At 48.5% G+C, this 15921-nt stretch overlaps 2 protein-coding genes across 2 annotated transcripts in view; both read right to left on the bottom strand.

Annotated features, from left to right (window-relative positions):
* Serpine3 (serpin family E member 3) overlaps positions 1-15921 on the bottom strand; it is a 123336-nt gene that overhangs the window by 61665 nt on the left and 45750 nt on the right. The gene's annotated exons all lie outside the window — the stretch shown is intronic.
* Fam124a (family with sequence similarity 124 member A) overlaps positions 7575-15921 on the bottom strand; it is a 54139-nt gene continuing 45792 nt past the window's right edge. The window contains exon 4 of the mRNA XM_060391291.1: positions 7575-10040. Within this exon, the coding sequence (XP_060247274.1) occupies positions 9249-10040 (792 nt within the window). The 3' untranslated portion in view covers positions 7575-9248. The remainder of the gene's footprint in view (positions 10041-15921) is intronic.

The following is a 15921-nucleotide window of genomic DNA, read 5'->3' as shown; positions in this document are numbered from 1 at the left end:
AAGCACTGGTTCTCTGTGTGCTCCATGGGATAACATGAAATCATAAGTCATGTCTCCTCTTTAAAACAAAGAAGGTTTGAAGCATTTCAAGTGCTGAAGGCGCAGTGATGAATCAGAATGTTTTGGGGAACTGGGATGCCCTACCCAGGCCTCATCCTCTGCTCTCCCTCCAAGACTCAGCAGTGAGGAAGAGTGGAGACTGAGGCATTTCTCTGATTCTTCTACGGGAGTTTTGAGGGTCTCTACCCTCCTTATCTATATGTCTGGCCCCTTCCTTCTCCAAACATGAAAGAAGATGGTGGTGGAAAGTTTGATCCTTGATTGGGGGTGAAGGGAAGGGAAGGGCTCATTCTCATTTCTTCTGTCTTGCATCCCATATGAGAAAGGTGAGGAACTGCCTAGCTTGTGCACGTGTCCCTGTCTATAAGAAGGTGAGTTACCTGTCAAACCATGGGTGTGATGACAGCACTTCTGAGGGAACTATGTGGCCCTGGCTATCCTGAGTGACCATGATGGGCCTGGAACTCTGTATATTTGGCTGTCATAATAGCAGATCTTTCATGTCATATATGGATACCTACACGTGCCTTTCAAAGACACAGAAGGCACCTAAACCAGGCGCCCCTCTGCTTCCATGCACCACCAGCAGGACTTTCCTATTTAAAACCACATCTAGGCCATTGGTGTAGAGTTATTGTATTTTGTTTGTACAGGTGTTTTTGTCTACATGTATGTCTTTCTACCACATGTATGCAATGGTCATAGAGGCCAGAAGAGAGGGTCTGACCTCCTGGAACTGGCGTTTCAGATGGTTGTGAGTTCTGGGTCCACTGCAAGAACAGCAAGTGCTCCTTAACTGCTACATTGCTAGGGCTGACCTCGAACTCATAATTCTCCTACCTCCCTTTTCCAAGAGCTGGATTGCAATTGTGTACCATTACACCTGCATCACATACCAACTTTTTTTAGCTTAAAGTTTTATCGGGCTTTATCTTTTGTTGTTAACATCATTTGAAGCATTATTTCTTATATCTGTGCCCCTAATTTCCTTTTCTTTTCAAATGTGTGAATCATGTAATATTCAATTTGCCTACCACCATCACCGATGGTTTGATATTATAAACTGTTCTGTGATAAACAAATACACAAACAGCTCTGTTTTAACACTTTCCTTGGGATAGAGTCTTGGAAACAGAATAATGGGTCATTCCAAAAACAGTGGTAATAATCAGTGCTAAAAGCCACAGATACACATAAATTGAGTATCTTGGAAAACCTTGGATAAAAACGGATGAAAGCTGTGCCTGACTGTGAAAAGGTTTCATTCCTGAGCATATTAATCTTGATGGCTAAGTTTCTGGTCCATTCTGAAAGCTTGCCTCTAACGCAAAGACCTCCCTGGCTTCCCCTGAGTCTTTGTTGGACCCCCACAACTCTGCAAACGAGGGAGGCAGGACTGAGGAGTGGCTTAATGAAGGTCACACAGCTAGCGGGTCTTGCGTGGCTCCATAGCTCTGTCTGCTCTGCTGCCTTAGTGCTTCACATACCATTGACAGATCCGAGAGAACCAGGAGGAGGAGAAAGAGCAGGAGCAGGAGGAGGAGGAGGGAAGGAGGAGGAGGAGGAGGAGGAGGAGGAGGAGGAGGAGGAGGAGGAGGAGGAGGAGGAGGAGGAGGAGAGGAGCTGGAAAGGGCCGAGGAAGAGTCCTTTGTGATATATTTTTGCTGTGGTGCTTGGTGGGGTGGATTTTGAGGCACAGAAAAGTGTCATAGCATGAATATGTGGCCAGTAGCTGAAAACGAGGCCTAGCTTCTAAGAAACTGTTGTGGAATGTGTGGGAGAGACTGGAAATGTGCACAGGACAGCCCCAGGAGGCTGCAGCACACGGAATGGGAAGTCTCAGAGCACAGGCTGGGGTAGGTGCAGGACAGAATGTGACTGGCAGAGTAGCTGGGATGGTCAATGTGACCCAGATGCTAAGAGATAGGGAGGGCAGCAAGGCTCCTGTTTCTAGCAAGGGCAACACGAGGCGGGGGAGACAATCCTGACAACAGGGCAGAGCCATGAGTGCTGAACCTCATCAGAAAGGTCCGAGGGTCTCCACAGGTCTGAGGAAACAGCTTGGGTGGTGAATACAGACCCAGAAAACCCCTGATTTTTATGACCAAGGAGACCTCCAGAGCCCCTGGCAAGGGGTGAGATGGCTGGTAGTGGGGGCAGGAGGTCCATTTTACAGGAGTAGAACATAACTTTTGGAGAAGAAATAAGACAAGGAACCATCTGTGGCTTAAATTGGTTCCCTCTGATTTGAGTTTCAGGCTTCCATCTACTGCCAAGCATGAAGGCTTTGGCTGTTGACCTGTTTTACTATTATTCTTGTTCCTCCATGCCTTTGGTCTTATACAATAAGGAGGGATGCTGTTGAAGCAATGGGCAATTCTGCCCTTGATTGAGTGGGGCCGGGTTAGCTTCTGAGAGTAGAGCAATGCAAGGTGACTTGGGGGCATTTGTAAGGAAAGGAAGGAAATCAGAAAAGGCTTGGGGCATGGAAACCTGGAAGAGGCTAAAGAGCAGAGGATGAGGACTTAGTTCAGCACTGCCTGAAGTTGTGGGATGGAACAGAGCATCTAGCAGGAGGGCTGGGAGTGGATGAAGTTTGTAGAAGGCCAGAGGGTCAAAGATGGCTACAGGGCAGCAGGCAATGGCACCTTGAGCCCCTAGTGGGTTAGGCAGGGAGATGGTCCAAAGATGGCACAAAGCTTCTATAGACAGGAGGGGTTGGAGAGAGCAAGAAGGAAAAGAATGATTAGGGGAGGGATGCTCAGGCTGGAGGTCTGGGAAGGAAAAGTATAGTCGTAGAGTGACGTAGGGTTTGGCTTCTCTGGTGATGCCTTGAAATAGACAGGTAAAAATGAAACAAAACTAGGGTTGAAGAAGTAGTGACAGGTGAGGTGCTTATCACAGCTGTGACTTCCGGTCTGTAGGGAGGTCAGGGAGAGGGGTGCTAAGAAAGCTCGCTAAAGCAAAACTTTGTTTTCCCTCCTCAGCATGCTCGGAAACTATGACCATCCTTTAGAAAAGAAAATGCCACATTTCTGAAACCCCTGTATGCAGGCAATCCAGGGGCCTTGACACAAATTATGTAACTGAAACCTCAAAATGACCCACTGAGGCCCGTATGTTACAGGTGATGGACCCCTTCTGCTCACAGCGAGTGACAGCTCATGGATTTGGGAGGTAGGTCTTTTTGATGCGAAAATTCTAGACTCCATTTTGTGAAGTAAACCTAGGTTAGTTATATTAAATGTATCAGGAAAATGATTCTAAAATCTATGGTTAAAAGGCGAGTAGTAAAGATAGTTGAATGAATACATAAATGGATGAATGAATGAATGAATGAATGAATGAATGAAGAGTGGAATAACCAAGCATCCACATTGTTGAAGAAAAGAGTGTGGAGACACGTGTTCCTCTGGATTTTCAGGTACCTCAGCATAGGGTGTGGCGGGGGACTGAGCGTGCAGTGCTTGCTTCTCTTCTAGCCGGGGAGACCAGAGAATGGAAGCCGGCTTTGCAGCTGCAGAGGATGGCTGAGGATGCGGAGAGGGCTGGACAGACAGGAGCCCTCCATCAGCTCAGGCCAGGGCAGTGGCTCTTGACAGGATGTTAGTCCTGCCTCTGCCTTCAGTTTTCCTAACAGCACAAGAGCTTCAAAAACCTGGAAGAAGCCAGCCCCTAGGAAATTCCCTGGCCTCACAGCGCGGCTGAGGGATGTTTGGTAGAGGCACACGGAAGGAGTGCCCCCTCCTCCAGCTGTTGTCAATTTCACCCCCCCCCCCAAGCCACTAACCTGGACTGAGGTAGTAACTCAGGAGAGAAGGTGACTTTAGGAATGTGCTCTAGAAGTTGCCTGATTTTCTCGGAGGGACTGCACCGAGGTGACAAGTCACCGCTAGTTTCCTCAGTCATATATGTATATGCATCTGCATGTGTATCTGTTTCTGCATGTGTACACATACATGTATTCACATATGTGTATGTGCAGCTATACATATGTGTGTATATGTATCTCTATGTGTTTATGTGTGTGTGTACATGTACCGGTATGTGTATCTGTGTGCGTGTGTGTACACGTATTTGAATGTGTAGATTTACGTGTATATAACGTGTTTGTATCTGTATGTGTGTGTATGCATGTATATATGTATATCTATATTTATTGTTCTCTAAGGCTACTTCCCTTCCCTTTTGTTGGCTTTCACAACCATCAATTAGCGCAGTTACATTTTACTTTATATTGCTCGATGTTATTTGTAGAGTCTGTTTTTTTTTTTTTTTTTTTTTTGTTCCTAACTTTCTATTTCTATTTACACAGTTTAACTTGTCTCAGTACTTTGTGGGAAAACAAAACAGAAAGTGAAGCTCAGAATAATAAATGGAGGAGAAATGCCTTCTTCCTGTTCTGGTAGGCAGAATCTTCTTAGTGGAAAGGAGCGCTGGGCTTGTTGTGTTTGGTGGCAGTGGCCGCCAGGCGGCACCAGAGCCCTCCTCTGTCTTCTTCAGGGAGGCCCACCGGCCTGGAAGCGGCTCCTTGCAGCGACCATTTCTGGCAGGACACACACACTCCAGTCAGGAAGCTCTGGAACCAGGGATGGAGACAGGCACAGCTGACTTAAGGCTTCTTTCAGACACTAAACGCATCTGGTCATTGTGGCACCTGGGGAGGGGATTTGTCTTTGCTAACTCTCCAGATGCTATTGTCCTCCGGGAAGTGGGGACCTCCATGAGAAAACGCCTCTGTCGATTGCCTGTAGGCAAGTCTGATTAATGATTAATGTGGGGCGGCTCAGCCCACTGGGGTGGCGTAAGAAAGGCTGTGAGTGGGAAAAGGAAGCAGGCTGAGTGCGCCTGAGGAGCAAGCCAGTACGTGGCACCCGTCCATGGCCTCTGCATCAGCTCCTGCCTCCAGGTTGCTTGAGTTCCTGCCCTGACTTTCCTTCAGGACGGACTGTGATCGGGATGTGTAAGCCAAGTACATCATTTCCTCCTGAAGTTGCTTTTGATCATTGTGGCTATCGCAGAAATAGAAAGCTAGGACAGTCCCAAATGGAATGTTCAGGGACGGTGCCATGGGGCTCAGGAGGAAATTTTTCACTATCACCAAGCATTCCTTGAACATCCTTCTGAAAGGAATACATTACTGGTAGTGGCACAGTACCTCTACAAAAGAAAACAGACTAGGGCAGTCACTAAAAAATCTAAGGGACCAATGCTACTGTTCATCTTTGCCTATATTATTTACCAGGATGGATTAAGGCATTTAAAGCCATTGAGTGACTAGTCCTCTATGTCCCCAAGTTAGAAGAAGCCTTCGGTAAAAGTTGGAAAAATATACTTATGTACAATTTTTATATTCAGGTCCCCGACCTTTCATAAATCCATTTGTTGCAATAATTAATGGTGACAAAGTATATTTCCTGTGAAAATCTTTTCTTTTTTTTCCAATACTGGCTTCACCTGTTATTCTCTCAAGTCTTTCCGGAGGATCCAGGAAGGGCTGAACCCAGCAAAGAGCAGCCACATGGAGCAATGGGCCCTGGCATGGGGACGGAGGCCACTGTCCACTTCCCCCAGAGCGCCCCTGCCATCCAGGCCTGGAGTTCACCTGCAAGAACTGTTGTTGGTGCCGTTGTTGGGGCGTTCAATGGAGGAGGGCTCCACAGTGTGTTTAAATTTTTATTATTTTTAGATTTATCTATTTTCTGTATATGAGTATTTTGCCTGTGTATATGTATGTATCCCACAGGTACCTGTGAAGGCCAGGGTAGGGACTCTGGAAGAGGGACACATGATCTTAACTAATGAGCCATCTCTCTGGTCCCCACTCCCCCACTTTTTAATGCTGGGATTGATCCCAGTGCCCCATGTATGCTAGGTGAATGCTGCACTACTGAGCTATACCCAGTCCTTCACGGTTGGTTTGATTTGTCTTTAATTTTCCCCCTCTGTTTCTGTGAGTCTGCTCAGGTGCCCGATAGCTGACAGACTAGAAAACCCATTCATTACAGAGAGAAGGGGCTAGAAAAACGCAGACATTTCTCCTGGATTTCCTGAGATAAAGACGTCAGCCACGTGCTTAAGGCAGTCATCCGTTCTCCCGAGAGGTGAAGGGATGTAATCCTCTCCTGTGAGTCCCCTGTTCTTTGGGTCTTGAGACCCAAAGAACACCAGCACTTAAGACAATGTGTTTAATCAGATGTCACATTACCCTCCCCCATCACAGAAGGGCCATCTCTGCCCCCATGAGTCCCTCTGATACACACGTAACCAGCTGATGGAACTCAACGTGATTTCTGTAGTTTGTCAGTTCAGTTGGGGACACACTGAGATATATCTGATGTCTAAAGCAGTCACTAGGTCGTTCTTAGTGTAGGACAAAGGGACACCCTGAGCAGTGATGAAGAATCAAGGCAATAAGGGATGTAATGTAAACTCGACCAAGGCAGCCCTCCACACACAGTTGGGGGTGGGTGCTTAAAGGCAAGAGATTGGATCTCACCAGACAACATAAAGCGAGGGGTTAAAGGACAGTCCAGAAGAGGAATAGCTTATCGGATCACCTCGATATTTTTACAGTTGGACACATTTATTCTTCACTGGTTGGATTCTAGTATCTATCAGAAGGTACCACCTCAAGAGTCAGGACTCACCGGTGGGTGGGCAGGAGGAGGGCGCTAGTTCCGTGGCACGAGAACAAGGGCTTACAGACTGTCACTGTGCTGTGCTTCATCTGCACACTTCCACGTGCCAGCATCGGGGAGCCTGGGAGTGTCCTGCGGCAGGAGGAGGGCACTCACAAGCTGTTCTCTGTGGTATCGTTGACATCTTTTGGGGGCCACCCGGTTTGGCGGACAGTATGTGGGGGAACAGCTCACGGAGAAAGGGTAGAAATGCCGAGACTGGAGTTGGGCTGGCTCCAAAGTAATCCTCATGGGGCGAGTATACTAAAAAAGGGGATACCCTGGGGAATGAAGACAGAAGCCATTGCAGGGATGCAGGGCCCTCGCTTTTGCCTCTCTGACTTTGGCAGTGGTGCGGTGGATCCCTGTCCCAGTGGCCTGCCATCACCCCTAAGCTATTTTTCCTCCTTTCTGATGTTGGCATGTTGCTTATCACTATCAGCTACTGACTTGGAGTCCTACTTCTGGGCTGGAGGTGGGCTGTAGGGGCTTATTAGGAATCATCTTCACAGAAAGCATTCCCTTGCACTCTGAGCCTGTGGTTCTGCAGTCACTAGCTTGTCCTGAGAAGTCAAGTTTCTTGGTATCACACACACAAACACACACATCACCACCACCATCAACATCATCATCATCATCATCATCATCATGAGCAGCAGCAGCAGCAACAACAACAACAACAACAGCAGGAGCATAAGCTTGGAAACCTAAGCTGAAGGCCAGCTGGAATCTTGAATCAACCTTTCACAGCAATCTATTTTAAGAGCTCTCCAATTTAGCCAATACAGGCTTTAACCTCTTCTTAGAAATGAAGTTTGATTGCAAATCAGCCACTCCCATTCACATATATTTTATTTCTCATGCTGCAATAGAAGCAATAGCAACATATCTGGATAAAGTTTAAAACACGATTGACAAAGTTTAAAGTATTTATTATCTAGCCCTTTTCAGAAGTTGGCTTACTCCTGGTCCAGAATAAGAAGAGACCACTTTTTTTTTTTTTTAATTTATTTACATGGGAGCAGATTTCAGAGTCCTGGGAAGTCCAAAATGGCTGAGACAAGGTAGAGCCTTGGGCTTTCTTTGTGAGGCTGGTGAACCTGAGGCTGACTGATGGCGATGATTAAAGAGAGCCTGAAGTCCCTGCTGGAAAGGGTCTGAGGCTGTGTCTGTGCTGGTGTGGGCCCTTCCAGAGAGAAGACTCACCCATGAGTAATTTAGACAAGAAGCACCACGATGGGCAGAGTACACACCCATGCTTTTCTTTCCCAAGGCTAAACAGAATCTAGGGATAGTTTGGCATTGCCCCCAAAGGCGGAGCTTGGCATTGGTGAGGTTGGGGTTGTAAACTTAGCGTTACAGGAGGTCTAACCACCATTTACACAGTGGTAGCAACAGACAAGAGCTGGGGAAAGCCAGCATGGCTGCATCACCCCTGCTTTCCCTAACGCTCCTGTGCACTCACAGGAGGATGGCCTTGTGGGGCACTGCACGTATTTTCCTACTTTGGGGAGCAGGGCATTTGCTCACATATACAATCACAAGGACAGCCAAAAATGTTCCAGACATTCAGACTGTTTACCGGAGACAGTGCTACAAAAGATGGCTCTGGTCATTTATGGAGAGATGTATGCAGCCCTTAAGAGTGTGCTTTTCTTAAAGCCAGAGAATCTCTTGAGTGTTTCCCCAATCACACCTCATTAACCCGTTACTCGTAACTGCAGGCAATGAGTTCTCGTACACAAATCAGTCCAGGGGGGACGCTCTGCACGCTTGCTTACTACCAAGAATCGGCTGTGGGAGAGCGCGCAAAACTAGGTTTCATAACTCGGGTTACTCTGTAAGTGTGCAAGGCATTGGCTTCTCATGCTAAGACTTTATAAGGCTTGTTAGCCAGCTGTGTACAGACTGTGAGTTTCAAGTGCTGAATGGCTTCACAGCAAGGCATTCTGCTGTCTGACGTAGTTGACAGCTTTCCTACGAAGCATCCGCTGGAAGGACTTTGTGATTCTAGAGTCCTTGGTCCCTGTGTGTCTCTGGGGAACCAGGAAGGCCCCCATTCATGGCACACCAAGCTCTGATACCAATCACTTGGAGTCCTTTTCCCATTCAACATTTTGGCTTTCATTATTTTACTTTCACCGTATGAATAATCGTCAAGTCAGCTCTGGCTATGTTTTTTTTTTTTTTCATTTCAAATAATTATATGAAACATTAAATTTGTATAATTGAGCATTCAAAAATAGATTTTATGATTTAAGTGTGTTGAAAATTTATTTCCATAAAAATGTCAGGTGTTTTCTTTTTTTTCCCTCTGAGCCTCTAGAAATACACCACCTGTCAGTTAAGGATAGGTGGCATAGACAATGTGGTAACTATCTCCCAAGACAGATAACTGAGTTCTAGTCAGAGCTGGCCAACGGGACTGAGGTCACCCCGTGAACAAAGAGTAGAGGGCAGTGGTACCCAAGCTCCTGCGACCGAGTCTGTCTGAAAACCAAGACATGCTCAGATGTAGAACTCTTCCATGTCATCATCCTCGGGACCCAGTGTTGTCGGGGGCAGTGGCACCTCTTGGCCGCCCTGTGTGGCTCTGGGGTCATGACAAGGGAGCTGTGTGGATGGCCCTCGGAGCATGGAGGCAGCGGAAGCTGAGAGAGCTGCAGGAGTTGTCTCTGCAGGGCTGGGAGAGCCTCTGGTGAAGAAAGGCTGGGAAACTCGGGAGGCGTCTGGGCTCACCTCACTGGCAGCAGGCATTGGTCCTTCCTTGGGACTCTTGTGCGCTGGCCAGTGGCTGCTGCACCTCTTGGAAGGGAGAGATGCCTCCGCTATGTTGCAAAACCTACTGGGTGCAGAATATGCAGAGACCACAGACAGGTCCGAGGAGGACAGCCGTAGGCCCGTGTCCACATCTGTCTCTTGGGCCCCCTCTAAGGCATCAATGGACATGAGGTGGCTGGGCTTCCACTCTGATGCACTGTGTCTTGGGGAACCAGTTGGTAGTGGCTGTGGTTCAGAGGGGGAGGAGCCTCCGCTGGGCAAACAAAACAAAGACTTGCTTCTCTGGAAGGACCAGGCAGGGCCGGAGGTGCTCGACTGTGGGGTACGGTCCTGCTCATTTCTGGGAAGCGGGGTCATCTGGCTGGATCCCGGGAATGGGCTGTCATGCAGGGTGCTCTGGCTGCTGCCCTGTGCTGTGCTCAGTGCGTCGATGCTTGAGGGAGGGGTGGAGTGAGGCTTCTTCTCAGAAGAGCGGTGTGCTCTACTGCCCTTGGGGACCTTTTTGTGTGCCCTCTGTGCCTGTGGAGAGAGGCTCTGTTAGTTAGAGGATACACTGGGGCTCACTGTTAAATGCAGCATGAAATGCATTGCCATTCATTCGAAACTTCCAACTCTCTCCGTCTGGGAAGCTACCTCCAAGAGAAATACAGCTGGCTCCTCGCTGGACTGGGAATTGTGTTGTGTAAAGTCCACATGTGAATGTACCAAGGAAAGAGGGCCTGGAAAAGCCATGAAGATGAGAATCCCTGAGAAGTGTCGCTGCTCTCCTCAAGGCTTTGCCACCTTTGTCGTTGGTCTCCAGTTTAGAGCACCCGGCAAGGCTTTCGCTGGGGGAAGAAGAAATGCTGCCTACACTCATTCGCGTTTCTAAGGGATTCTTATTCTCTTTACTCGTCTGCTTGGTACATTCCATGTTGACTTTAAGTAATATGATTTCCTGTCACCATGAGGAACCACTTGTTCCTCCTCCCAGACTGAGATATGCTCAAACAATTTGAGATCACATCCAGCATGGGACCAGATGGCAGCAAGTATCGTTTCCCAGGGGTCTTGTGACTCTTCCTGGAGAGGCATGAACAAACATCTATTTAACCCAGATATGACACGGATGAGGGATTAAGGAAGTGGTCCCATCCAAGTCCAGCTTGGTAAGCCAATGCTTTTACTGGGGTCCCTTACACTTCATGGTAGCTGTTATTGCCAAAAAGCCAGCCCAGAAATCCCCACCCAACCTGCAGGCAATTCCACTGAAGAGAGCCTCTCCCCAGCAACTGTTGACCGCTTTTCTAACCTTGGAAAGGGCCTTGTAGGTCTTTTAACTTTCTCTGAGTGTCCTGAGCCTTTTAAACTTTGGTGAGCTTGTGGAGGCTCCTTCCAGGAGGCACTGTTTCTAGCCAGGGAAAACAGTTTCTCAACACCAAGACACAATCTGAGAAGGATCCCTAGTGCAGGCAGGATGTCTTCCAGGAAAGAAGGGCTGTGGAGGGTCAACATTTATTCACCTGCTGATAGAAGCTATGGGTTCCTTTCTACATTTTCCCTTTCCGGAATTAGGGACAGGACAGGGAATTGTTGCGGCTCCTGATGAAGCATGAGGACGCATGGGGTAGGGATAACATTTCACCTTCCAGTATCTCTGCTCTTTCTGCACACACCAGCCCTGTGTGGCTTAGCAGTTCCCCAGGACCTGCTGCCCCCTGCCTGGAACTGGGCGCTCTGCTCACGCACACTTCACCTCCTCTGCTTCTCTCTAATTATTCCTTTGGCCCAGATCCAAGATGATAATGCACACTTCAATCGAACAATAGATTTGAGGACAGTGGATCTGGATTTATTTAGGACTGGCACACCTGAGTTACGAATCCCTAAAATGAAAAGGGGTTGCCACGGTTTTACTAGAAAGGGCATTTCCTTCCAGCAGACTGAGACTCGGGTCTTCATAACAGACGTTCCCATCTCCCCTGTTAACGAGGAACCTGGTTATCACAAGCCATCTAAGAGCTGCTTGTTCAGTGTAATATGTACCCATTGAGTACGAATTATGGGCAAAGGCGGGGGAGCTACAACAGAAAAGACACTGGCTTGACTTGGAACTTTTAAACAAGAGACATTATTGTCTAGAAGGCAAGACAAATAGGAGAGACGAGAGAATGTGATGGCTGGCACTTGAAGGCCCTGGGGGAGAACTCGTTTTCCCAGCAGAGTGGACCTCAGCGGGGGTGGGTCCTGAATCACACACAATACAGGATGTGGCCTTGCCAAGGCTAGGCGGCTTTCTGGCAGGACGGTGGCACACAGCAGGGCAGATGTTTGGGTGGAGGTGGGGAAGCCATTCAGAAGCTGCTGCACTGATGCTCCCATTCCTAAGTTTTGGGACACACAAGGTCCATCCCCACAATGCACACAGCCGCTCCTCAGCCGTGGACTCAGAGGCACAGACTCCCGTGGGACTATCTGCCCGGCATTTCTCTCTGTATTTCTCAGTCTGCATCCTTTTGGCTTTTGTCCCCGTGACTTGCCAATCCTATTCCAACTCCTAGGCTCTGCATCTCATGTTGGCATGCCAAAGCTTTTGTTGCTGTTGTTGCTGTTATTATTATTATGTGTAGCTTAAAGCTGCACAAGACTTGTGTGGAGCTGCCGAGATGGCCCAGTTGCTAAAGTGCTTGCTGTACAACCATGGAACCCAGGTTTGGATCCGTAGCAGCCGTGTAAAAAGACAAGCATAGGATCAGGTGTTTGTCACCCCAGCTCTGGGAAGGGAGATGGGCAGATCCTTGGACCTAGCTGACTGCTGAGACCTGATCTCAAAAAAAAAATAAATAAATAAAGTGAAGAGAGCTTGAGAACAACACTCGGTGTTGACCTAGGGCCTCCCCGAGCATATGTACATGTGCACAGGTACCCAAATGCACATGTGATCACACACACACACACACACACACACACACACACACACACACACACACGTTTCCTTAGAGCCATAATTATAGGTGCTTAAAGAATGTGATGTAAGGCGCAAGGGTACGGAGAAGGGTCACAGCTGGTAGCGGTTGTAAAACAAACCAATTTTCACCATCGCTTAAGCTTGGCTGGGGAAGACAGAAAACAGGATGAGCTCATTGTGGGAAACAAGCCCTGAGGGATGGAGACTGCTTCACAGTTCTCCTGGGCATCCTAGTGGGTTTTGTTTATTGGTAAGTATGAGCCACAGCGCAGCTGCCATTTCGGCGCCCCAGTTCTTGGTGGGGACACCTGCAGCGTGGAGCCAGTGGACACAGCTTCATTCGAAGCTGAAGATCCAGGTCCCTGGTCAAGAGACTGCTAAGGGACATACAAACCGGTCACTCTCAAGGAACAGGGTGGAGTTAAATTTGGCTTAAAGAACAGCCTGACAGGCAGAAGGACTGTGGGCTTGAGCAGAGGAGTCCACACTCCACAAGCCCACATGTGCTGTCTCTAGTTTCTATGGCACCATGAAGGCGGGAGGCCAGAGACGCTCCACATCTCGCTGCCCTCAAGGAAGCTGCCACCCGCTTTTTTGCTGGGGAGTGTGACATGTGTGTTGGGATCAGTAAGCAGGCACTTCTACAGGCAGCCCCAAGGGACCTGACAGACCAGTTATCAGGCATTTGTGAAGACACCCAGACCACCTGATGACCACCTGGAACTACCTGCGCATGCCCCTATAAGAACTCCTGGAGACCCTCCTCTCTCTTACTCTCTCTCTTTCTCTCCTCCTCCTCTCTCTCTCTCTCTCTCTCTCTCTCTCTCTCTCTCTCTCTCTCTTTCTCTCTCTCTCTCTGCAACCCCCCTTCCCCTAATAAACCTCCCACGTGGAACCGATCTCCTGGTGTGATTTGTGAACCCGCGTGTAACCTCCACAGGCGCACAGGCGCACGTTTCTCTACATTCCTGTGTTTTCTAACAATGCGCAGTGGAGGTGCATGCTGGGCGTGTGTAACTCGGGCTGGCGCAGGGCTGTGGATAACTGCAGCATCCTGGGATGAGAGCTGTGGAAAGGAGGCTGTGGGGACCATCCTACCCCACTATCCAGAGCCGGGGTGGCGAACAAGGTGCATCTACCTGGGCCTGGCTGTTCCCCCGCCTCCCTTGTCTGGTTGACTGGGAACCTTAGGGGCTGAGAGTGAATCCAGAAGCTCTGCCCTAGCGGGATTTATCCAAGTGAAACAGGAGCTTGTCCCTTCCTGGCCTGAGCCTGGCTTCGGGCTCTCAGGGGGCGGGCCCTCCTGAGCCCCAGCAGCGACAGCAGTGATGGTGTGAAGTTGGCTGCCCTTCCTCCCCTCTGGAGCTATTTGGTCTGTATGCTCCACTGGAATTCACGAGCTCCTCTCCTCACTATTTAAGGAACTTTCTCAAAGCGCAGAACAGTGTGCATAAATTAATCTGATGAGGGCAACCTGCCAGGAAGACCTGGCTATGCTTCTCCTGTCAGCAGGGAACTGGGATCCAGCTATGAGCTCTGCAGCACGGGCTGTTTGCCGGTGAAGCGAAGCATTATCCTGAGCCCAAGCACCTTTCTCAAGGGTCTAAAGAGGGTCATTCCCAGCCATGTGCGTGGGTAGAACCATTCATTCGGTAAGGGCTTGTAGAGGTCACTGGGTCCCCCTTCCAGAGGCCTGGAGTGTCTCTCTGCTTGCCCAAGGTCGGGAAGTCCTGCCTTGTCTCCTTTTTTTCTGAATAAGGGCATCCTTGCTTGTTCTGTCCTTGGCAAGAACATGATCAGCATAGCACTGTCCGCTGTCTAATAAGTCAAAGACAGACCTTTAAGCCCGGGGATTAATAACCATGGGGGGGCATCTCAAGGAAACTGGGTAACTAAGTCATGAGAATCTGGAATGGGTTCCACATAAGAAGGAGGAGCTTGACTTGAGAGAGAAACATTGCATCTTGCCTCTCCTTTCACTTTCCTCTAGGACATTTTCACATTCTTTCTGAGAATACCATCCATGGCCAAACCCTATGCTCCTTTGTGAATGGTCAGGAGGAAAAGGAGGGGGTCAGAGGAAAAGGACAAGGTAAACTGAGGTGGACAGAGCCCGGTACAATTTGTAACCCATGACATTTTGAGGCAGAAGGCTGGAAGATTGTCCAGGATATTATTGGCTGTGTCAATAATTGGTACTTTAAGCAGGCTGGAGAGATGACTCAGCAGTTAAGGGCACAGGCTGCTCTTGCAGACATCCACATTTGATCCTCAGCACACACACAGCGCCTCCCAACTGTAGGTTAAGTCTGGATCCAGAGGATATGATGCCCCCTTCAGGTCTCCCTAGGTACCAGGCACTCCTGTGGCGCGCAAACTCACAAGCAGGCAAAAAACACCCATACATGTAAGATAAATTTTTAAAACAAAAAAGTTAGCAGTTTAAGCCAGTTTATCAGGAGTGTCATTTCCTACTCTCTTTCCCTTCCACCATTATGGAATGTGAGGCTTCCTGTACAGCCATTAGAGCAATGTGCTAGTTTTACTAGGCCACCCGCCTCAGAATGGCAGGTGGCACAAGTCAGGTAGAGAGAGAGAGAGAGAGAGAGAGAGAGAGAGAGAGAGAGAGAGGGGGAGAGAGAGGGAGAGGGAGGGAGGGAAGGAGAGAGAAAGGGAGAGAGAGAGAGCGCACTGATTATTCACCCCAGCTGAACTCCTGACAGGTTGTCTTCCCTCTGGCTTCAGTCCACAGCTGAGTGGTTCCTAACAGCAATCCCTGGCATGGCCCTAGGCAAATTCCCTCCTTAGCAAGCTCTGGAAGAACCTGCCTTCCCCTTCAGCTCTGCTTTCTGAAATCCCAACCTGTGTACCTGGCCTTTGGGAACTTTCAGTTTTTTTGTTTGTTTGTTTGTTTTGTTTGTCAAGACAGGGTTTCTCTGTGTAGCCTTGGCTGTCCTGGACTCACTTTGTAGACCAGGCTGGCCTTGAATTCACAGAGATCCATTTGCCTCTGCCTCCCTGAGGGCTGGGATTACAGGCATGGGCCACCTTGCCCAGCTGGGAACTTGCTTTCTGAAACACAAAAGCTTCATCCATATCTTCATGACTGTTTCTGTCTATGTCTGCTTACACACCTGCCCATCCTCTGGGGCAAAGTGCAATGAGATGTTTATCTGGCCATCTCTCTTCTCCTGGAGAGTAATAAACACTCATACTCTTGGGCACATTAATAGGAGCAGAACTGCTAGACACTGGGTGAGCATATTTTTAGTTTTAATAGATCCTTTCAAACACTCCAGAATTGATCATGAAAATGTACAATTTTGCCAGGAATTTAAATGTATTTCAATTACTTCATACTCTCGCCAAGATCTGGTATTATCGTTGTATTTAATTTTAGCCCTTCTGGTAGGCAATAGCATTCATCATTGTATTAATTTATATTTCTCTGAT

The sequence above is a fragment of the Meriones unguiculatus genome, chromosome 9 (genome assembly GCF_030254825.1).
Source record: "Meriones unguiculatus strain TT.TT164.6M chromosome 9, Bangor_MerUng_6.1, whole genome shotgun sequence".
In the NCBI taxonomy this organism is placed as follows: Eukaryota; Metazoa; Chordata; class Mammalia; order Rodentia; family Muridae; genus Meriones; species Meriones unguiculatus.
The sequence above is the reverse complement of the archived record's forward strand: the minus strand, read 5'-3'. Positions and strand labels throughout refer to the sequence as shown.